At 42.6% G+C, this 24681-nt stretch overlaps 1 protein-coding gene across 7 annotated transcripts in view; it reads left to right on the top strand.

Moving 5' to 3' along the window:
- IZUMO1 (izumo sperm-oocyte fusion 1) overlaps nucleotides 1-24681 on the top strand; it is a 393444-nt gene that overhangs the window by 260937 nt on the left and 107826 nt on the right. For all 7 annotated transcript variants that reach the window (XM_063942733.1, XM_063942731.1, XM_063942732.1 and 4 more), the window contains 3 exons: nucleotides 1160-1260; nucleotides 5721-5865; nucleotides 8707-8881. In XM_063942733.1, the coding sequence (XP_063798803.1) occupies nucleotides 1160-1260; nucleotides 5721-5865; nucleotides 8707-8881 (421 nt within the window). The remainder of the gene's footprint in view (nucleotides 1-1159; nucleotides 1261-5720; nucleotides 5866-8706; nucleotides 8882-24681) is intronic.

Below are 24681 nucleotides of genomic sequence, written 5' to 3'. Positions count from 1 at the left end.
CAATCTGTACTCAAAGGAACCCATTTTGCATCAGTTGCTGAGGTGAAGAAGAAAATGACAGGGATGTTGAGACAGCTGATAGATAATGAGCTACAGCATGGCTTTGACCAATTGAAAATAAGGTGTTTGCATGCAGAAGGGGAGTATTTAGAAGGGTATCTGACATAAAGTATACTTAATATAATTAAACATAAATTATAGCATCAATCTCGTTATTTAATAGCCACACCTCGGTGACTGTTTTTTTAACCAATTTCTGATATGTGTACACCTTGAAGATTGCCTATCTATTCTACTGTATGTGGTGCTTTATGGGGGTCATTCCGAGTTGATCGCTAGTAAAAAAATGTTCACAGCGCAGTGATTAAATGAAAAAGCGGCACTTCTGCGCATGCGTATGTGGCGCAGTGCGCACGCACGATGCACGCGCAATGTATTTTTACACAAGGTCTTGTGACGCTTTTCAGTCACAATGCAGCCGCAGAGTGATTGACAGGAAAGGGGTGTTTCTGGGAGTCAACTGACTGTTTTCAGGGAGTGTTCGGAAAAAAGCAGGCGTGTCAGGAAAAATGCAGGCGTGGCTGGCCGAACGCAGGGCGTGTTTGTGATGTCAAATCCAGAACTGAACAGTCTGAAGTGATCGCAAGCTAGGAGTAGTCTGGAGCTACTCTGAAACTGCACAAAATTATTTTGTAGCCGTTCTGCGATCCTTTCGTTCGCACTTTTGCTAAGCTAAAATACACTCCCAGAGGGCTTAGCGTTTGCACGGCTGCTAAAAACTGCTAGCGAGCGATCAACTCGGAATGACCCCCTATGTGTTCTCAAATACAACACTAGAGGGCACCATTTCTATAAATAGCTCACAAACACCTAGGTAAATCTTTTGTTCTTTAACACACCTGCAAACTATTTAATTCAAATCATTGAGTCTCGAAATCCATTCTCAAGTGGGACACTTAATATATTAGTCAGTTTATGTTCATTTTTGGATAGTCACATCTTTAATATTTCCTTTTTAATAATTTCTTTAAAGATGACTTGTAGTTCACTATTTATATTTACTAATTAGGCACTGTGAACAGAACATACAGTGAGGTCATATTGTAGCCTGTTTTATGATATGAATACGTATGCAGCCTTTTTATGTCTTTTTGTCTAGAGAGAATAATGGAAGTTGAAGAAGATGAAGATCTGATCTTGGACTGTAGATTAATGTGGCATTTAAAATTGGAGGACCAATATCAATTTGCATTCTATAAGGTATTATCAGGAGTGCCGAGATGGGGGGAGAGGGTACTCTTTACCCTGGGCCGGTATGTAGGAGGGGTTCCGTGGGTCAGTTGCTGGGGAGAACATTCTTCCCCTTTGCTGCTCTGTATCCGGCAGCCCCAACATTATACTGGCAGCATCACTAAAGTAACATACACATTACTAATGTCCTCACTGCACACTGCAGACCCACAGTGGCCATCTTCCTGTGGTCTCTGGGGGAGATCAGTGAGCGGTGGACTAACAAAGCTTGCGGCAACCCCTACCCACTCCCCAGTTTGCTTTGCATAGCTCAAGTACTCCCCTTCCCCACCTTAGCAGTGCATGCAATTTTTAACATTTTCTTTTTTGGGAAGTGGCGTAACCACTCCTCCCACATTTGGTACCCCCCCCCCCTTTTCCTTCATTACCTGGGCCTTTGCTCGCTCTTAAGGGACCTGGGTATTATACATGCAAACAGTACTCAGAGGAAGAGAAACACAGATCTAGGGATTATTCCTCTTGCTGCTTAATTTTATATATTCAAATTCCCATCTTTACTTACATAAGTTCAAAAAGTGATAAACCATGCAGTTTTTTTCAAGGCTGTGTTTGGGATTAACATTTGGCCTAACTACAGGTTTACGGCATACGGCATAAGGTTGATTAGAAATTGATGGAATTAAATCTAAATCGATATTGTGTTGCCAGGGCTACAACACACATTTACTAACATTTAAAAATGAATATCAAAAAGTAATATAAAAATCATTGGTTAGTGAATATGTGTTTTAGCCCCTAAAAACACAAAAATGTAAGTTGTTTTCAATCAATAAAAAAAACAATAAAAATCAATCTTTAGTAAATATACCCCTTAGTGTTACGGCTTTGGCTATTTTGTTTTAAAGATGGACGATGACTACAAATAGGCTAAGAGGTTGGGCTAATGTTATGAATTAGGCCAAAGACAACCAATAGATTGAGGAAGAGGAGATGTTACACTAGTATATAGTAACTGAAACATCTTAAATACACAAAGAACCGAACCGAACTTCCCCATCTTCAAACAGATGTTCTAACATCTATCATTCTAGAGCCTCCATTTCTAAGCAGCATGATCAATTCCTGGTTGACATGGAAGCTACCGTCAAATGTCAATGTAACTTTTATTAAAGTGGCCCTAATTTGCTTTGTTGGGGTATATGCAATTGCGGTCGAATTCGCGGCAATTTTCGCCGTTTTTTAATTCGACTCAATTCGACAGGTGAATCCCGGAAGGTGGCTTCCGGAATTCACCATATTCAATGAAAAACGGATTCGCCAGAGTCGCGGGCGAAAATCGGCCGATTTGGCGGATTTTGCCGCGATTTTAAAAAACGGTAAAAAAACGTGAAAAACCCGAAAAAAAAATGGCGTGGGGTCCCCCCTCCAAAGCATAACCAGCCTCGGGCTCTTCGAGCTGGTCCTGGTTCTAAAAATGCGGGGAAAAAATTGACAGGGGATCCCCCGTATTTTTAAAACCAGCACCGGGCTCTGCGCCTGGTGCTGGTGCCAAAAATACGGGGGACAAAAAGAGTAGGGGTCCCCCGTATTTTTAACACCAGCATCGGGCTCCACTAGCTGGACAGATAATGCCACAGCCGGGGGTCACTTTTATGCCGTGCCCTGCGGCCGTGGCATTAAATATCCAACTAGTCACCCCTGGCCGGGGTACCCTGGGGGAGTGGGGACCCCTTCAATCAAGGGGTCCCCCCCCCCAGCCACCCAAGGGCCAGGGGTGAAGCCCGAGGCTGTCCCCCCCCATCCAATGGGCTGCGGATGGGGGGGCTGATAGCCTTTTGTGATAATAAAAAGATATTGTTTTTTCCAGTAGTACTACAAGTCCCAGCAAGCCTCCCCCGCAAGCTGGCACTTGGAGAACCACAAGTACCAGCATGCGGGAGAAAAACGGGCCCGCTGGTACCTGTAGTACTACTGGGAAAAAAATACCCAAATAAAAACAGGACACACACACCTTGATAGTAAAACTTTATTACACACTACCGACACACACATACTTACCTATGTTGACACTTAGGTGACATTTTTAGAACCAGGACCAGCTCGAAGAGCCCGAGGCTGGTTATGCTTTGGAGGGGGGACCCCACGCCATTTTTTTTTATGATTTCACCGTTCCAGCATAAAAAAAAAAAATAATAATAATATTTTCAAAAATATATAAATAATATTTGTGCCTCCAAAAAAAAAAAAGTACCTAATCCCTTCTAATATAAATAGATCTGCTATTCCCCCCCAAAAAAACACAAAAAAAAACATGTTTAAAATTTTTTTATTTGTTTTCACCCTCCAAAGTGTGGCGGATTGAAAATGACGAATTTGCTGTCTAAAAGCACTGCTGTCGAATTTCCAAACTTGAATTGAATATGCTTTGGTCGAATTGCAGCACTTGTATCATTGCAGAAAAGTCGAATTTGCAAAAAGTCGAATTTCAAAAAGTCGAATTTTGAAAGTCCGTTTTTTGGTCGGAAAGCACTGAATTGCATAGGCGATTTTTTTTTTTGGTCGAAAATGACCCGAAATTCGACAATTTCGGGAATTCGACCGCAATTGCATATACCCCGTTATGTATGTAACAGTAATAAGTATGCAAGTATGTGATTGCATGTGCAGCCGGGCGGGACCAAAAAGTTTTTGCAGTTTCTGAGTAGCTCTGGATTTACTCAGCCCTAGCGATCATTTCAGCCTGTCCGTTCCCGGAATTGACGTCAGACACCCGCCCTGCAAACGTTTGGACACGCCTGCGTTTTCCCTACCACTCCCAGAAAAGGGTCAGTTGACACCCATAAACGCCCTCTTCCTGTCAATCTCCTTGCAATCGGTTGTGCGAATGGATGCAATGATGCTGTTTGTACCCGTATGACGCGCGTGCGCATTGCGGTGCATACACATGTGCAGTAGTAACCTGATCGCTGCACTGCGAAAAACGGCAATGAGGGCCAATATGTCTGTCCCTTTGGTATCCAGTCAGATGGTCAACAGTAACCATCTTGATGTTCATAATGTCGGAACAACAGTGTCAACACTAGAATGACTATAAAGTTAAACATGTTGACAGGCACCATGTCGGCATCATCAAAATGTCCACATGATTATAATGTCAACATTGGAAATGTCACCATGTGAAATGTTGACATTCTCAGAATGCTGAGGTTAGGGTTAGGGATAGGGGGAATACTTACCTGAGTGCTGTTGAGTCACCCGTCTGTTCCTGAACAGCTGCTAACATGACCACTGGGACCTGGAAGAAGTCTCTGCTGTCAGAACTTGGAAAGTGACGTTTGGGCCACCAGGGGCATAAGAGTGACGTTCTATTATGTCAGCATGACATTTGTTAGACCTGATGACTGTTAACATGCTACATGTTGACTTTTTGACCATGTTGACATTCTTGTGTTGACCTACAGTAACATACCCCCTCCGTTCCTTGTATTTACTGTAGGGGGGTTGGGGCTGAAATGCTGGCGGGCTACTGACTGTGGCATCCCGCTGTTTAGAATCCTGACAGGGATCCGGTAAGCATGCTGCCCCTCACCCCCTAACCCTCCCATGCTGCAGCCTAAACCTAACCCTCCCCGGTGGTGCCCAAACATACTGTATACCCCACTTCCCGCAGCCTAAACCTAACCCCCCCTTCCCACAGCATAACCCTATCCTTCCCCAGGGGTGCCTATACCAAACCCCCTCTCCCCTGCAGCCTAAACCTAACCCCCCCTTCCCACAGCATAACCCTATCCTTCCCCAGGGGTGCCTATACCAAACCCCCTCTCCCCTGCAGTCTAAACCTAACCCCCCATTCCCCCAGCCTAACCCTAACCCTCCCCCACAGCCTTAACCTAACCTCCACCTTCCCCACGGCTTACATCTGCAGCGGCCTGGCAGTAAGTCGATCGAGATCCCAGCTGTAGGGATGCCGGCACTGGCATTGTGATCTCATTTGGGATGTCGGCACCAGTATTCTGATCAGTGTCAGCATTCTGGTGTCGGTATTTCGACAGCCGGGATCCCAACCATCGGGATTCTGACTGGATCCCACTGCAGGTCATGTAAAGCCTCACACTTCTCAATAATGGATTTAAATCTAAAAGTTCAATTACATTTTCATTTAAATAGTATAAATCACCCACCGTAGCGGAATGCTTGTTTGTATGACTATGTCACTCTTTATCATTTCTTTCATTACTTATATTATTTTTATTTGTGTACATAAGTGGTTTCTCTTCCCTCCTTACACACTTCATTTGTGCTCCCGTAAATCTATGTTGGCTTTAATAGAAAAACAAATTATAGAGCTATAAAGTGCAGCTTTTCCTTTCTTCTTGCATCATCCTGTATTTTCCCAGAAATAGTGAATAGTTATTAAATTGAAGTAATGTAAAACTATATTCAAGGCATAGTTTACATTGCTTTTCTAGAACAGTGACCAATTTCCCATGAAGATGTCAGATGATCCCTTCTTTGTGAAGAAAGAAATGCAAATGAATGACTCCGATGTATACCTATGTCGTACACAATTACTTTCGGGTATTCCAGTCAGCATCATTACATATAAAGTAAACGGTAAGAAACACCTTTCTGCAGAGCACTGACAAAGCTTGTTCATATTAGCCTGCACTATGGGGGTAATTCAGAGTTGATCACAGCAGCAAATTTGTTAGCAGTTGGCCAAAACCATGTGCACTTCAGGGGGTGCAGATATAACATGTGCAGAGAGAGCTAGATTTGGGTGGGTTATTTTGTTTCTGTGCAGGGTAAATACTGGTTGCTTTATTTTTACACTGCAATTTAGATTTCAGTTTGAACACACCCCACCCAAATCTAACTCTCTCTGCACATGTAATATATCTGCCCCCCCCCCCTGCAGTGCACATGGTTTTGCCCAACTGCTAACAAATTTGCTGCTGCTATCAACTCTGAATTAACCCCTATATTAGAATGTAATCACGTACTGCCATGGGTTCCAGTTCCATGAAAATATTTTTAGAAGTCGTGATACATTCACTACATATATGCAGAAACATATATGTAAAATTCCGTGCTGGGTGGTCCTTTTACTTAATTGGTATATTCAGGAATCTTCAGCACTTAGTATTCCCAGGTGATCTTCCAACCAGGTACTGTTCAAACCCAACACTGTATCGCTTCCAAGATCGGACGAGATTGGGCATATGCAGTGTGGTATGGTAGTAGATTCCCCTTGACCATCCAAAGCAAGGTACCACTAATGCAGGGGAGGGAGTAGGCTCAAGAAAGAATGTATCAATTAAATAGGAAGGTGTGCTCAAAGTACTGTCATGTACCTGACAATTGTAGCGTGTACTCGTTTTTGAGTGCCCATTATATACCTATAAGATACCCAGTTGTCAGGGTATACAGAAGGTTTTGAATCATCTGATCACTCTCAATTGTCTGTGCCCCTAGGAGATTGTGTATGTATTGGCCTCTAATACCGAATGGATGTGTGAGATATGAGAATACCTACACGGTCTCCTAGGGGCACAGACAAGTGACCAGATGTATAGACCTTTTGTATACCCTGACAATTGGGTATCTTATAGGTATATGACGGCCACTCAAAAAAGAGTACACGCTATAATTGTCAGGTACATGACAGTACTTTGAGCACACCCTCCTATTTAAGGGAGGTGTAATTGATACATTCTTTCTTGAGCCTACTCCCTCCCCTGCAATAGTGGTACCTTGCTTTGGATGGTCAAGGGGAATCTACTACCATACCACACTGCATATGCCCAATCTCGCCCGATCTTGGAAGCGACACAGTATTGGGCCTGGCTAGTACCTGGTTGGGCAACCACCTGTGAATACTAGGTGCTATAGATTCCTGCATATATCATTTCAGTAAAAGGACCACCCTGCACGGCATTTTACATACATTCACTGCATGAATGCAGAAAGATATATCACAACTTCTAAAAATATTTTCACGGAACTGGAACCCTGGTTGGTTCACAGAGATAGCCTCATCAATTTTTATTTCATTGGGCTCTCGTGTGTTTTATATATAAGTAATAAAAGTTATGTTTTAATATACACTGATTAATTCTCTGTCTCTTAGTTTGAGTGCTCCCATCCCAGGGTACTTCTTTTTCTCTTCCCATTTGCATATTCAGTTATGTTAAATAACCCATGGGAGCACCACTGACAATAATGAACAAAACTACCTAACGAGGATTCTATCAATTGGTAGATAGCGATTAATATTTGACAACACTGTTGGTTTACTTAGAGACAAACAGTATCAATTATTCCCTGTCATCTCCCACAATCCAGTGTAGCATCCCTAACCATACCCCTTTTCAAAGAAATAAGGATCAAATAATGCTTGAGGTAAAAATATGGTAAAAAAAGGGGCAGACTAGATGGGCCAAGTGGTTCTTATCTGCCATCAAATTCTATGTTTATTTGTATTTTTTTTTATCTATGACGTTTGTTACATTTCTGGGACAGATTTATATTTAAAGATTCAAAATACTACAGTATACTGTATTTATTTGCTTTACAGTTCCCATCATAAAGGAATCTATATGCTCAACACAGGTTATGTTATCCATTTTTAACAACTATGAGCGAACTTAGGGATGAAATATAACACAAATATTTTATACAATTTTTAAAATAAACCTTTAAAAAAAAAATAATAAATCCCTTTGTTAATACTGAATAATAAAGAAAATCAAGACAAAATAAAATCATGTTACTATTGTCAAAAGGGACAGAGAACATGAGGCTAATGCCAAGAGATCATAGTACTGTTTCCTTTTGTATTAATGTATAGGAGAACAGAAGTATTCCACATTCCATATGGATAGGTACTGTAGTTCTGCCTGTGATGCACTTTCTTTATCTGCTGTTTTTGAAGTGTAACGTCTTTGGTGGCAATGCCGTACATCTAACATTCAAATGCATGTATGAAATAGACGCCTCCTGCAAGCATCTGCAATCTGAGTGCTGCGACCGAATACGCAGCATCGGATCGCCATCGGCCATGATGGCTGCTTCCATTGGTCAGTCTGCGTAAGCCAAAGCTTACTCAGACTGACTGTCAGAACCACCCTGCTCCAGGAAGTCTGTGTCCAAAATTATGTAGTAAGTCAAGCAAGGGGTGCTCCTTAGTGCATTATATTAGATAGATTCATTCTAACATTACAAATACTGTAATGTATGCATTCTTTATGGATTGACACATTATTAGCTTTGATTAAAAGATTTCGACAGGCACGCAATGGTGCAGGAGCCAGCAACATCCAATTCCAGCGTTTCCAGCAGGAGAACAAATCAGTATGCGTTAGGCCACACCTCTTAGGTGTTTCATCACACCTGAACTTCATCAGAATACATAGACACATGTTCTATTAATTTCTCCTATTCTCTTTCATTTAGTTGTGAATAGACGAACAACTAGAGCGTTCAAGCCCCGGCCTACATTGCCAGACATTGCTCCTGACATACCACATACAGCAGCTAATGTGGATATTGAGGAAACAATCAGCACACATGCTCAGATTGTAACATATGTTTGTGGCAGCTTCATCATCATAGTCATTTTATCCCTGAGGTATGTGCTGTATAGCAAAAGCTGATTACAAATTTATATTTTTTTTAGAATAGTGAATTTAAATTAAATTATCTATGGTATGATGTCTGTCTACATTTTATCCAGGTGTTAATGATAAAAAAACAAAAAACACTTATACTAGATGACTAAATACATAGGGACTTATTGACAGGGAAAATGGTTAGCTTTCTTTAAATAATATGATGAGAGGAGGGAAATAATTGTGAAGAAAGAACGGCCTTACACAGCAGTGGTGCTATCTGCTCACTACCCCAATCGGGCCTAGATGGGGGCCTTTTTCCCAAAAATCCTCTTCCAGTGACACAAAAAGTCTCACCAGGACTACTGGTGCCTATTGTTGGCAGAGTGTTGCAGTGTTGGATAGGGGTGATTCTTAAAAGTATTCCAGTCCACATTTTGTCATGAACATATTCAGCAAGTGTGATGACAGTCCCTTTGTCAACATATCAGCAGCATTGCTTTTGCTGGCTATGTCAGTGGTTCCCAAACTTTTTTGAATCATGGCACCCTAGAGTATCAGATTTTTCACGGAACCCCTAAGTTAATAGTTTCATATTGAAAAATTTAGAAAGAAATATTAAATTAAGTAAATTGTCTGTATATGTCATCCTTAGGGTAACTTATGTGGTGAGGGGCTCCGGTATGAATGGTCGACCATGTTATGGTCGACAGTCATTAGGTCTACCACTATTGGTTGACATTGGCATGGTCAACATGGACAAATGGTCGACACATGAAAAGGTCGACACGAGTTTTTAAACTTTTTTTTGGGAGTCGTTTTTTGCGTAAAGTGACCGGGAACCCCAATTAGTGCACCGCGTCCCCTCACATGGCTCACTTCGCTCACCATGCTTCGGGCAAGGTGCCTCACTATTGTCAAAGTCAGAAAAATGTCTCTATGCACGTTGCCATATTTGCACCGCACACTGGTCCGTGCTGCGCATGCGTACGCTCTCCCGTGAAGGCGCATACCCGCAATAGCGTGCACTCGCAGGCGCGGTATGCGTATTTACGGTAGAGTTTATGTAGTCGTAGCGTGCGACTCATTCGTTACATATTTTCACAATTAATGTAGTTTATAGATCATGGTCCCTTTGATAGTTTCTGAAAGTTTGGTTAATATAGAAGGTCCCTGAGCTAAGGAATCCCTCTTTGTATCGTACGAAGGGTCTAACAGGAATCATACAGCAGTGTTTGGTACCCATCGGAAGAGTATTTAATTAGCAATATTCCGGTGTTGGTTTGGAGCGTATTAATCGCTCGTGCGAATAGTTATGGACATAAGAAGTTTATGTCCATTTCTACTATTTACTCATACTCAAGTATGCGGCGGGAAACCTAGTTCCCCACCCACCTGAGCTGTTTGAAATCGTCACAGCCCACCTGTATGAATCAACCTATGACCTTTTGTTGTGATACAGGGTCGAATTCCTTCATCCAATGGACAATGGGATTGTAGGGACTATGAGATTGCATTGTGTGTGGGGCATAAATAGGCAGGCCGACCACATCCAGCTCTCACTCTTCAACGGTTCTCATTGCTGAAAATCGGGTGCTGGATGTCCAGGCGCATGCGATCGTTTACCCTTGTGCGTAAGTTTTTCTCCGTTATCATTGTCTTTCTGTGAGCCAATTTCTCTCATCTCTCTCCGTCTCTCTCTCTCTCTTTCCCTTCTCTTTCTCTCGTATCTCCCCTAGACTAGTATTGTATTGTATTAGATAGTATTGTTTAGTTCTGTGGTTAGGAAGTCTCTGTTATATTGTAGTGTATCATTTGTACTGTTATCCCCTTTTTACAAGTATACTAGATATAATACAGTTAATAGGCTTTGGAACCTAAACCAGTATCTGTGTATTTTCTATAGTGTTAAGTGTTCACTTGAGCGTCGGTGACGCTCAAGCAGCTTTGTAGTTAGTCAGGTTACACAAGGTTGCACTTACACCCTGTATTCACATTAAGGTATTCCGTGTATTTCATTGGTATAAGGTTTAGACATAAAGGTATAGCGTTGTGAGCGTCTGCGCCGCTGGTGATCTCCTCGTGGTCTCGAGCGTCCGCTACGCCATAGCGAATCATTACTCTAGTCATAGCCAATAACGTGTCCTGTGATCGCTGGGCCATGAGCGAACGTGACGCTTGAGCGTCTCGCCTACGGCTGAGCGATCGTTACGCAACTAGCGTACCATTACGGTACTTCTTATGTAAACAGCGTACAGTGTTCTTAGCTTCATAAAGGGTTGTTTATACGACAAGGGAATTTAGCATTGTCAATTGGGGACTCGTCCTATCCTTCTCATATCTGCACTAGGTAGATCAGCAGACATTATCCCCCCAGCAAAGGGTGGGAGGTTGTCTCGCAGTGCTGACGGGATAAGCGTCTGCTTCGCTTAGATAAAGAGTGCTGAAGGAATCCGGGAACCGGAAGTAAGAACAAAACGCTTGTGTCTTTTAAAACTGTTTTATTTCTCTTCTGTCTTGCGTATACACGCACACATACATTTATCTGCATTTCTTTTTCAAATTTCGTATATCACTATTCCTGTTTGCCAAGTTTTATAGTTGATAGAAAGTGCAAAAAGAGATTTGCTGTTATTTCATAGTAGAGGTAATAGTTAAAGTATAGACCAACACACGGCTTGTCTGGGAGATAAGACAGTCAGTGTGGTGTGCGGTGGATGATCAGGGATCATCTACATTGATAAAGGTAGAAATTGTGTTACGGTGGATCTTTGTTTTGCGTACACGTGTCCCTAACAAAAGACTTGCGTACGCAATCCAAACGGCAGACGCACGCAGCGTACATTACGCAACGTAGCGTCTGGTTACGCAACGTAGCTCAAGTCACGAAAAGTTGAATTAGCGCAAAGCGATAATTTGCGCAAAGGCGATAAGTAACGCACAGCGGTAAATAACGCAAATCTATTTTTTGGAAAAATCTGAAATTTAGTTTAACAGATCCTGCTCCTAATTGGTAACACAGTTGGACTGAAGACAATTTCTGCGCAGAAATAGATATAGAAACAAAGTGTACATGTGTTGAGTGAGTGTGTTTTTATTACATAAGTTTATATAACTTAAGAGGTTGAACCAAAAGGAAAGTCGGGTACTCGTCAAGGGACACACGTGTAAGTGACATATACGGTGGCTAGGGAGGCATCCTTGGTTAAATAATATTTGAGCATTAGAGTATAGCGGACCATAAGGTAACAGACCAGGAGGTCATAAGGTAACAGACCAGGAGGTCATTAACAGACGGTAACAGACCAGGAGGTCATAAGGTAACAGGTAAAATAGACAAAGAGGTCCGCTATAAAAGTCCAGTGGCACAACGCCTGGGGTGTTGGTGCAGAACCCATATAGGCCATAAGCTCTTGCTGAAGGAATCGCGGCCGGAAACATCGATTCCATTGATCTTTCAGTACATGACAAATAGTGCTTATGTACTGAACGATTGGACCACACGTAATTGTGTGCAGTAGTTAGTAATCTGACCTAATACCATTAGAGTAAAGTGGTCACAAACGCTATCTGTACATTCTGACGTGATTTGTGTAATTTTTTATTTTTGGAAGGGAAGTTCGCTGGTCACTCAGGAACTATCCAACAACCGATACTTGCTGGGGAACGCGCCCCAGTAAATAAAGGTTCACAGGGGCCCTGGGTTGGGTACAGCAGCTCTGGTTACAGTGATTGCAGTACTGGCCAACGTGGGCGAGAAGTAAGTGGGGTACTTGGCAAACCGCCACCGCCGGCCTGCCCAGGACATCTTGGTTTGTTTGTAAGGGTTCGCTGAAAACCTTGAGATAAAGATCCAAGGAGGAATAAGCAACACCTGCAGAATTATGGGGGCCAGTTGTTCAGGTAGGGGGCGATCAACCTCGGTTCGGGTTGATTCAGAGAACCGACCCGTTGGGTCGGCAAGGTACATCATGTGTGAAAAATACGGAAGTCACACAGAATCTTTATGTGATGAATGGGAGAGAATGACTGTACAAGACAGGGACAAATTCCCAAGAATAGGTAGCTTCAGTCCAGACGTGTTACAAAATTTAAGGAGGAGGATATGTCTCATTGAACCAACAAAGAGACGAAGTAAACATTATGATTATTTGCAGTTATGGCAACAGGAAGGTGAATTACAAAGAGATTCAATTGACTTTTCTGAATCTTATCTTGAGAGGAGAGACATGGCATCAGGGAGGATTATGGTTGCGGAGAAAAGCACAAGGTTGAACAATAAAAACGCTCTTAGCAACTGTAGTATAGATTATAAGAATAAGTGTAATAACTGTAACAATGATTATTGTAATACTGTTGAATGTACAACTATTAACCTGTGCAAGTTGCACCCCATGTCAAACCTCCCTCAGGAATACAAACAAGAAAGTGAGCCCAGAACGATGTCAGCACCTCTTCCAGCAACCATCACAAAAGCCATCCAGGTGGACGCGACCAAATTGGTAAAGGCAATAATCGAACCCCCTAACGGAGGGTCAGGTGAGGTCGTGTCCACAGGTACGTACAATGTTTCATATCACGCACAAACAGATGTACCCCATATTGTAAGACCAACACAAGATGATGTAACTGAGCTCGATCAGGCCAGGGTGATCTCAGTCCCCAATGGGAAGACTGACGATCAGGGAATCATTCCCGTCAAGGACAGTGCAATGCGCTGTCTCTTGTCCCGGACCGAATTGAGATCAATTATGTCTGAATTTCCTGATCCTAGGAAAAATCTAGCCAAATGTCAAAGGTTTATTAAAGAACTAGGAAACGCCACAGAACCCACCAACAAAGAATGGCGGACAGTGCTGAGGGCATGTTTGCCCTCCAGTGTTGACCCTGAAAAGTTCATTGCTGATTGTAAATTAAACACGGAGGTACCTTGTATGGAAGAACACAATCAGGAATGTATTAGGCAGATTAACCGACAGTTAGGAATATATTTCCCAGCTGCTGTCAAGTGGAATGAAATTTTCTCCATAAGGCAAAACGAAAAGGAAAATGTTTCTAATTATTTCAATCGAGCACTGCAAATAATGGCTAGAAACACTGGGATCGCAGACATCAAGACAAATGCACAACATAAAGGAATAGCGGTTAAGGTATTAATGAATGGTTTAAAGGATGAATTAAAAACAAAGGTACAGACCACCAACCCAAACTGGAGAGAGATCTCGGTGGCCGCACTAAGAGAGGCCGTCATTAATCATGATCAGAATATCACCAGGTACAGAGAGTCACTAAGAGATAAGTTAATGGCAGCAAATATACAGGCCCAAACCACAAGACCACCCCAACAAAAGCCACACACCCCTGCGAGAAATCCAGATATGGAAATCTGTTACAATTGTCATAAAAAGGGACACATTGCAAGAGATTGTAGATCAAGAGAAAGACAACACCATAATCATAAAATCCAAGAAATCAGGGAAGTACAGGGGAAACGATTGATGATGATGAGCATCCGAGCGTTTGAGGAGGCATCAAATCAACCAAAACCTCAGGTCATTGACACGTGGAGGAAGCCCAGGATTTGTTATCATTGTAGGAGAGAAGGGCATTATGCTAGCAACTGTAACAGCCTACATAAAGTTAGACCCCCTAGACCAAGAAATGAGCAAAATTACAATACACACCATTATAATCAGGGATCACATAGTCAGGAAAGGTGATCATTAGGACTGATGGTAAGCCTGAGGTAACGGTTAATGAAGTGGGAGGTCATTCACTGAAGACACAGGAATGACCAGGTGAAAAGTTGTAAATGTATTTGTGAAAAATGTTTTTTTTTTCTCTCTCTCTCTCTATCCCCATCTCTGACTAGTATTGGTAAGAATTCACACATTACATATCCACTTGGTCCTTGCAGAAGTCTACCAAACCCCAGCATGACCTCCGCCACAATGTATTTCTGGCCAGATACAGACAGTGGAGTAATGCAGGTGCTGGTGGGGAGGGACTGCTCAAGGAGACCAGTAGACACATAGATATGACAGCCTAATAAGTCTGACAATGTTTTTCTAATGCTAACAAGGTTTTCTCAATGTTGACAATGTTTAAAAATGTTTTGTTTCTCTTTTCTTATTGATGGTTATTGTCGAGTTAGGTAATGTATATATGCACATGAATTGTTCTCTATCTCTTTTTTTTTTTTTTTTTTGTGCTTTCTCTCTCTTCTCACTCATGTTTCCATGGTTTAGAGATGGTATGTCACCCCTCAGTTGGACCAATGGTAATGCCAGATTTTTGCTCCTTACAGAAAGATCGTCGGTTGGGAAGGAATATTGCATCACCAGAATGTTCGTTTGGAAGACTGAGAGACAGCACCTTTGAGAGGACAGCAGAACAAGAAGAACAACAAGACGAGAGAACTTATTATCGTAACAAGTTCTCTCCCCCTCAAACTGTTTTCTTATACCCCCTTTACAAATTTCTTCTTTTCTCATCCTGTAAGATGGACTTGCCCCAAGAGACTGTGATATAGATTTTCCTGTTGACCATGATGTTGACCAGAGCAGTCTGTTCCGGCGAGAGTACCATAGAGGTCGAGAGAGGTTCTGGAATGGGTTCCGATTATGATGATGGAGGCGTAGTTTTCCAAGATCAACCAAACCAACAAGCAAAGGCGAGTATCAGAAAACGATCCGATAGAAGAAATTGTGATGGATTGTTAGCTGAAGAAAATTGTATCTGTAGGCTCTGTGATAATCTGGTTGAAGATGGATGCATAAAGAAATGCCAATCCAGTTTTAATATCCATATAGACCGGCATCCATTGAGTGACTATCACTCTTTAGTGGGTAATGTGTTAAACCAAACAGATTGTTGGGTATGCTCTCAAGTACCTCAGGGTCATAGCAAATCAGGGCTAGTACCATTTCCTTTAACGTTAGGGGAGGTACTTGAGCTAAGTGGTGGGAGACCGGTGGACCGGAGGTTTAATATCTCCAGCCCTCCTAGTTTGAAGCTCCACCAATACCATGTGGATAGGTCCCTCTTATGTTTCAATATCTCCAATCCCAGAAAACCGGGAAATTGGGAAGTGTCATGGAGCAACCTTACCATGACCTTTTCACACAGAGCAGATAGAATGCCTACAGATACAGAGCTGGTACGCCACATAGCCAGTAGAGGAAAATCTTTCCGGTATCGATATACCTTAGGAAATAGGATTACTAGAGTTGGAGAGGTATCACCAGGATACTGTGCACATATCGTACAAACTGATACGTGCATTAAGCAGATGGAAGAATTAGGGTCAGGAGATTTCACCTGGAAGGTTTGTAACATGGTCATGTCCTTCTCCGTCCCATATGTTCTCCCCGATGATGCATATTTCATATGCGGGAGAAAGGCGTACAAGTGGCTTGCCCCAAACTCTGAAGGATTGTGTTATATTGGAAAAGTATTGCCTGAAGTGATGACTGTTACACATGACAAAATGAAGGACATACACCGTGGTGCCCAAGCTCCTTATACTCACACTCATTACGAGCACCGAGTTAAAAGACAACTGTCAGAAAGGTTAGAGCATCCGGCCTCCGATCTTATCCATGAATCCACCGGGATTCAGGTTCTGGTAGCGTTAGATTTCACTCGTACCGCTCGAGGAGTGATGAATTATAGATACATTTCCGCACTCGCCAATTTGTTAGATAATATCACTGAAATGTATGATGACACGTTTAGATACACTGGAAGAGAACTTCAAGCTTATAAAACAGAACTAGTTCAGCATAGGATGGTTCTTAATTATCTTACAGCAGTAACAGGCGGATATTGTGTTACATTGGCAACACAGTACGGCATAAAGTGTTGCACTTATATCACGAATAGCACCGAGGATCCGGTAGAGGTCATAGACCAAAAGATGGACGATATTCTCCAATTGAAGTGGGAATTTCGTCGAAAACACAATCTCACCCTTGCTGCTGTAGGTAATGAGCTGACTGGTTGGGTGTCATGGTTGAACCCGCGAAATTGGTTCTCCGGTTTGGGGGACTGGGCTCAAGGAGTCATAATGGATGTTGGAAAGTTTCTACTATGTATCTTGGGTGTCGTTATATCGATTGGATTGATATTTAGATGCGGGCAGGGTTTAATGAGGTGCAAACAAAGTACAAGAGTGATGAGCTTGAGGAGTGAGGAAACCGTAATTAACCTGGATTTGATTTATGACCCAATGATAGAAACCAGGATGTGATGAAAATGCGATTATACGGTCCGTTTCTTTCACCTGTTTTTCTGCTTTTCTCCAAGATACAAAGACCCCCTTGGACGAGGAAGTTGACGAGACGCTATACAGACAACAGACAAGCACCAAAGATGAAGTTTTGACCACTTGAGAAATGGACACTTGATGAACTTTGCCATGGATCCCCAGTTTCCCTAGTACTTTTAAACTCACGCTAGCCCAACATTTTTTGTAAATCTGATGGCTCAGACAAAGCTATTTGCTCATGCCCAAGGAGCAATACAGCGCAAAGAAGACGACTCTCAACAGATACCGAACACAACTTCGACGACAGATGTACATTTCCCTGACATAGAATATCATTGCATTTTCCATAAGTGTTCTTTATCTTCATCTCTACAACCCTCAGGTAATGACACACATAGACGATAGGGAATACAGGCACAGATATCAGCAACCACATACCTCCCCCATTCATGTATCATCAACTAAAATGTGCTCCCCATTTTGTTCAAAATCCGAAAAGAGCTCGGTAAAGTTTGACAGCCCATCCACAGACCTGTACCACAGGATAAGAAGGAATTCAAATGTATACTTCGCAATACCTCGAAGCTTGATTTACAACACGTACGGCACGATGATACATGACCCTCCAAACATGGACTCATACACACATGCTTCTACTTTCACACTAGGTCATACCCTCTTCACACCTACTCCTCTCTCCTCCCTTACCCCACCATGGAAATCAATTAACCCCTGACTTGCATTTTTCTCCTTAAATGTTTTGTGGCAGTTATTATTGACTGCCAAAGGGTGGACTGTCAAAGTCAGAAAAATGTCTCTATGCACGTTGCCATATTTGCACCGCACACTGGTCCGTGCTGCGCATGCGTACGCTCTCCCGTGAAGGCGCATACCCGCAATAGCGTGCACTCGCAGGCGCGGTATGCGTATTTACGGTAGAGTTTATGTAGTCGTAGCGTGCGACTCATTCGTTACATATTTTCACAATTAATGTAGTTTATAGATCATGGTCCCTTTGATAGTTTCTGAAAGTTTGGTTAATATAGAAGGTCCCTGAGCTAAGGAATCCCTCTTTGTATCGTACGAAGGGTCTAACAGGAATCATACAGCAGTGTTTGGTACCCATCGGAAGAGTATTTAATTAGCAATATTCCGGTGTTGGTTTGGAGCGTATTAATCGCTCGTGCGAATAGTTATGGACATAAGAAGTTTATGTCCATTTCTACTATTTACTCATACTCAAGTATGCGGCGGGAAACCTAGTTCCCCACCCACCTGAGCTGTTTGAAATCGTCACAGCCCACCTGTATGAATCAACCTATGACCTTTTGTTGTGATACAGGGTCGAATTCCTTCATCCAATGGACAATGGGATTGTAGGGACTATGAGATTGCATTGTGTGTGGGGCATAAATAGGCAGGCCGACCACATCCAGCTCTCACTCTTCAACGGTTCTCATTGCTGAAAATCGGGTGCTGGATGTCCAGGCGCATGCGATCGTTTACCCTTGTGCGTAAGTTTTTCTCCGTTATCATTGTCTTTCTGTGAGCCAATTTCTCTCATCTCTCTCCGTCTCTCTCTCTCTCTTTCCCTTCTCTTTCTCTCGTATCTCCCCTAGACTAGTATTGTATTGTATTAGATAGTATTGTTTAGTTCTGTGGTTAGGAAGTCTCTGTTATATTGTAGTGTATCATTTGTACTGTTATCCCCTTTTTACAAGTATACTAGATATAATACAGTTAATAGGCTTTGGAACCTAAACCAGTATCTGTGTATTTTCTATAGTGTTAAGTGTTCACTTGAGCGTCGGTGACGCTCAAGCAGCTTTGTAGTTAGTCAGGTTACACAAGGTTGCACTTACACCCTGTATTCACATTAAGGTATTCCGTGTATTTCATTGGTATAAGGTTTAGACATAAAGGTATAGCGTTGTGAGCGTCTGCGCCGCTGGTGATCTCCTCGTGGTCTCGAGCGTCCGCTACGCCATAGCGAATCATTACTCTAGTCATAGCCAATAACGTGTCCTGTGATCGCTGGGCCGTGAGCGAACGTGACGCTTGAGCGTCTCGCCTACGGCTGAGCGATCGTTACGCAACTAGCGTACCATTACGGTACTTCTTAAGTAAACAGCGTACAGTGTTCTTAGCTTCATAAAGGGTTGTTTATACGACAAGGGAATTTAGCATTGTCAATTGGGGGCTCGTCCGGGATACTGTCAAAGTCAGAAAAATGTCTCTATGCACGTTGCCATATTTGCACCGCACACTGGTCCGTGCTGCGCATGCGTACGCTCTCCCGTGAAGGCGCATACCCGCAATAGCGTGCACTCGCAGGCGCGGTATGCGTATTTACGGTAGAGTTTATGTAGTCGTAGCGTGCGACTCATTCGTTACATATTTTCACAATTAATGTAGTTTATAGATCATGGTCCCTTTGATAGTTTCTGAAAGTTTGGTTAATATAGAAGGTCCCTGAGCTAAGGAATCCCTCTTTGTATCGTACGAAGGGTCTAACAGGAATCATACAGCAGTGTTTGGTACCCATCGGAAGAGTATTTAATTAGCAATATTCCGGTGTTGGTTTGGAGCGTATTAATCGCTCGTGCGAATAGTTATGGACATAAGAAGTTTATGTCCATTTCTACTATTTACTCATACTCAAGTATGCGGCGGGAAACCTAGTTCCCCACCCACCTGAGCTGTTTGAAATCGTCACAGCCCACCTGTATGAATCAACCTATGACCTTTTGTTGTGATACAGGGTCGAATTCCTTCATCCAATGGACAATGGGATTGTAGGGACTATGAGATTGCATTGTGTGTGGGGCATAAATAGGCAGGCCGACCACATCCAGCTCTCACTCTTCAACGGTTCTCATTGCTGAAAATCGGGTGCTGGATGTCCAGGCGCATGCGATCGTTTACCCTTGTGCGTAAGTTTTTCTCCGTTATCATTGTCTTTCTGTGAGCCAATTTCTCTCATCTCTCTCCGTCTCTCTCTCTCTCTTTCCCTTCTCTTTCTCTCGTATCTCCCCTAGACTAGTATTGTATTGTATTAGATAGTATTGTTTAGTTCTGTGGTTAGGAAGTCTCTGTTATATTGTAGTGTATCATTTGTACTGTTATCCCCTTTTTACAAGTATACTAGATATAATACAGTTAATAGGCTTTGGAACCTAAACCAGTATCTGTGTATTTTCTATAGTGTTAAGTGTTCACTTGAGCGTCGGTGACGCTCAAGCAGCTTTGTAGTTAGTCAGGTTACACAAGGTTGCACTTACACCCTGTATTCACATTAAGGTATTCCGTGTATTTCATTGGTATAAGGTTTAGACATAAAGGTATAGCGTTGTGAGCGTCTGCGCCGCTGGTGATCTCCTCGTGGTCTCGAGCGTCCGCTACGCCATAGCGAATCATTACTCTAGTCATAGCCAATAACGTGTCCTGTGATCGCTGGGCCGTGAGCGAACGTGACGCTTGAGCGTCTCGCCTACGGCTGAGCGATCGTTACGCAACTAGCGTACCATTACGGTACTTCTTAAGTAAACAGCGTACAGTGTTCTTAGCTTCATAAAGGGTTGTTTATACGACAAGGGAATTTAGCATTGTCACTATGCTCGGTACAGATCACCGTTCCCAATCGTAGTCCACGTGGATAGTAAAGTATGGAAAAGTTACCCAAATTATTTTTTTTTATTAAACTCATGTCTCCTTTTCATGTGTCGGCCATGTGTCCCTGTCAACCATGTCAATGTTGACCAATAGTGGTCGACCTAATGACTGTCGACCATAACATCCAAACGGATACCGTGGTGAGGGACAAGATTTGCTTTTGATTGTCAATATATTTTATGATTGTCAGCCATTAACACTGGTTTTGCTATTTACATTGACCATGCAGAATTTGAATTGGTTCGGGACCACCAATCCGAGGCACCCCTGCAAGTGTCCCGAGGCACCCCAGGGTGCCACGGCACACAGTTTGGGAACCACTGTACTATGTAATCCACATTGACAGTCTTGTTTTCCACTAACTCACAAATATAGTGATGTCTAATGGCAATGTGTTTGGACCGTCCATAATGCTTGGTGCTGGAAGACAAATCAATTGCTCCCTTGTTATCACACACAATGTTGATAGTCTCACTGTGGTAAAGAAGGCTAAGCTCACATAACGTCTCCTTTATCCATAAAGCTTCCTTTGCAGTTTCTGTAAGTGCCATGTACTCTGCCTCAGTGGTGGATAGGGCAACAGTGGGTTGCTTTCTGCTCGCCCAGCTGATGGCTGCGCCTGACAAAATGAACAAGTATCCCGTGTAGTAATGATGGTCCTCCTTTTCTGATCTCCAATTGGCATCACAGAAAACTTCCAAAGTCGTACCTTTTGTTTTTGTAAACACCAACTTTAATGAACTTGTACCTTTTAAGTACCTTAAGATTCTTTTGACTGCAATCCAGTGTTGCCTCCCAGGGTTAATTGCAAACTGACTTGTCCGGCTCACTGCGTGATGTCGGGGCGAGTCCCAACACTTGCATACATTAAGCTACCAACAACATTTTGATAAGGAACCTCTCTCGTTTCCTCTATCTCCTCCTGGCTGGTTGGTGACATGGCCTTTACCATCTTTATGCTTTTGTCAATAGGAGTGCTATTGGTTTTGCATCAGACATTTCATACTTGCGAAGTATTGCTTCAATATATGTCTGCTGATCCATTGTAACAGTCCCATCTTTCAGGTTTTGTACAATTCTCATGCCTAACAAATTATTATTATTATTATTATTACCAGTTATTTATATAGCGCACACATATTCTGCAGTGCTTTACAGAGAGTATTTGCCCATTCACATCAGTCCCTGCCCCAGTGAAGTTTACAATCTATATTCCCTATCACATGCACACACAGACACATCAACTAGGGTTAATTTTATTTGGAGCCAATTAACCTACCAGTATATTTTTGGATTGTGGGAGGAAACCGGATTACTCGGAGGAAACCCACACAAGTATGGGGAGAATATACAAACTCCACACAGCTAGGGCCATGGTGGGAATAGAACCCATGACCTCAGTGCTGTGAAGCGGTAATGCTAACCATTACACCATCCGTACTGCCCTATGATTTGCAGGGTCAAAATCTTTTAACTTGTATCTTTGTTACAGCTGCTGTTTTGCATCAGTAATGTGATTTTCTTGACCTGCTAGCAATAGATCATCCACATACACAACTATGATGAACCGCTTTTCTTCTAGAGTTTTGCGATATAAGCAGTGATCAGTCTCTGGCCTAACAAAGTACATCTCTAGCAGCACAACATCCAGCTTTACATACCAACAACGACCACTTTGCTTTAGGCCGTAGAAAGATTTCTTTAAGATGCAAACTTTTCCCTTTTGGAACATACTCTCGTCATAATGCTCAGGTGGTTCCATATAAATCTCCTCAATTAACTCTCCATTTAGGAATGCAGAATCAATGTCTAACTGGTATAACAATAAATCATGAAGTGTAGCAATGGCAATGACTAACCAGAAAGTGCTGTACCTTGCGACAGGTGAAAAGATCTCTCTGTAGTCGGTCCCGGATTTTTGTGTATATCCTTTAGCAACAAGGCGGGCTTTATAACGAGCAATAGTTCTGTCTGCATTCAGCTTTCTGCAAAAGACCCACTTGTTCTTGATTGTCTTACGGTTACTCAGCCTGTCAACTACAGTCCATGTACTGTTATCCAGAGCTGACAGCTCTGTATCTATTGCTGACTTCCATTCTTTCCAGTCGCTACTTGATTTTGCTTCCTGTATATTTTGGGGTTCACAGTAAGCTATATTTGCATATTCCTCACTGTATCTTTTGGATGGAACACCTTTATTCCTCCTCATGGAACTTCTGTTTCCTGATTGGGTATCCACATTAACTCTTTCAGGTTCAGATACGCTTTCTGCCGCCTGTACATCCAGTGATACATATTGTTGCTGTGATTCTTATTCCACTGTTCCAGTGATTGGTGCTGTCTCATGAAACACCACATCTGTAGACTTTAGAAGACATTTGTTTGTAATGTCCCAAAGCCTGTATCCTTTGCTTTCTTCACAGTATCCTAGCATAATACATTCCACTTACTTTGGATCTAATTTCCATCTTTTCTCCTTAGGTATATGTGCATAAGCCCTACAGCTGAAGACATGGAGATGATTGACAGCTGGCTTTTTTCTTGGACCACGCCTCCAGTGGTATTTTACCTTTTACGGCTACTGTGGGCACATGGTTTTTAAGATATATACTGCAGTAGACACTGCTTCCGCCCAAAAGTGGAAAAGCTTTTCTCCAGACCTACGTCACTCAACATAGTCCGTGCTCTCTCAACAATTGTATGATTTGCACGCTCACTCACATCATTTTGTTCTGGCGTGTAAGCAATTGTTAGTTGATGCTGTATGCCATATTTCTTTAGGAACTGTGCTAAAACTCTGTAGTCATACTCTCCGCCATTGTTGGATCTCAAGACTTTTAATTTCAGACATGTCTGAGTCTCCACCAGGTTCTTGTATTCCACAAGTTTTATTGACTTCACTTTTAGCTTTCATGAAATATACGTTCCATCCTTGTGATATCATCAATAAATCTTAGAAAATACCTGTAGCCACCCATTGATTCCATCTCCCTCGGACCGCATACGTCAGTATACACTAGGGCTAGTGGTATTTCCGTTTTACTAGTAGACTTAGGAAATGGAGTGCGAGTCTGCCTTAGGGTAACTTATGTGGTGAGGGGTTCCGGTATGAATGGTCGACCATGTTATGGTCGACAGTCATTAGGTCTACCACTATTGGTTGACATTGGCATGGTCAACATGGACAAATGGTCGACACATGAAATGTCGACACATGAAAAGGTCGACACGAGTTTTTAAACTTTTTTTGGGGAGTCGTTTTTTGCGTAAAGTGACCGGGAACCCCAATTAGTGCACCGCGTCCCCTCACATGGCTCACTTCGCTCACCATGCTTCGGGCAAGGTGCCTCACTATGCTCGGTACAGATCACTGTTCCCTATCGTAGTCCACGTGGATAGTAAAGTATGGAAAAGTTCCCCAAAATAATTTTTTTTTTAAACTCATGTCTACCTTTTCATGTGTCGACCATGTGTCCATGTCGACCGTGTCAATGTTGACCAATAGTGGTCGACCTAATGACTGTCGACCATAACATCCAAACGGATACCGTGGTGAGGGACAAGATTTGCTTTTGATTGTCAATATATTTTATGATTGTCAGCCATTAACACTGGTTTTGCTATTTACATTGACCATGCAGAATTTGAATTGGTTCGGGACCACCAATCCGAGGCACCCCTGCAAGTGTCCCGAGGCACCCCAGGGACACACACAGGTCTCTCAGTATTACTTACAGTGATTCCAGTTGCCATTCCATCAAGTAGTTTCTGGATGTTGTCATATCCCGGATAACCTAGGTGCCTGTGCCACAAATTCATCGACAGGTTTGAATCAGAGGCTGCCATTGCAGAACACTGCTCGGTGTCCAGGACATACAG

The sequence above is a fragment of the Pseudophryne corroboree genome, chromosome 10 (genome assembly GCF_028390025.1).
Source record: "Pseudophryne corroboree isolate aPseCor3 chromosome 10, aPseCor3.hap2, whole genome shotgun sequence".
NCBI classification, from domain to species: Eukaryota; Metazoa; Chordata; class Amphibia; order Anura; family Myobatrachidae; genus Pseudophryne; species Pseudophryne corroboree.
This window is presented reverse-complemented; position numbering and strand designations above follow the sequence as displayed.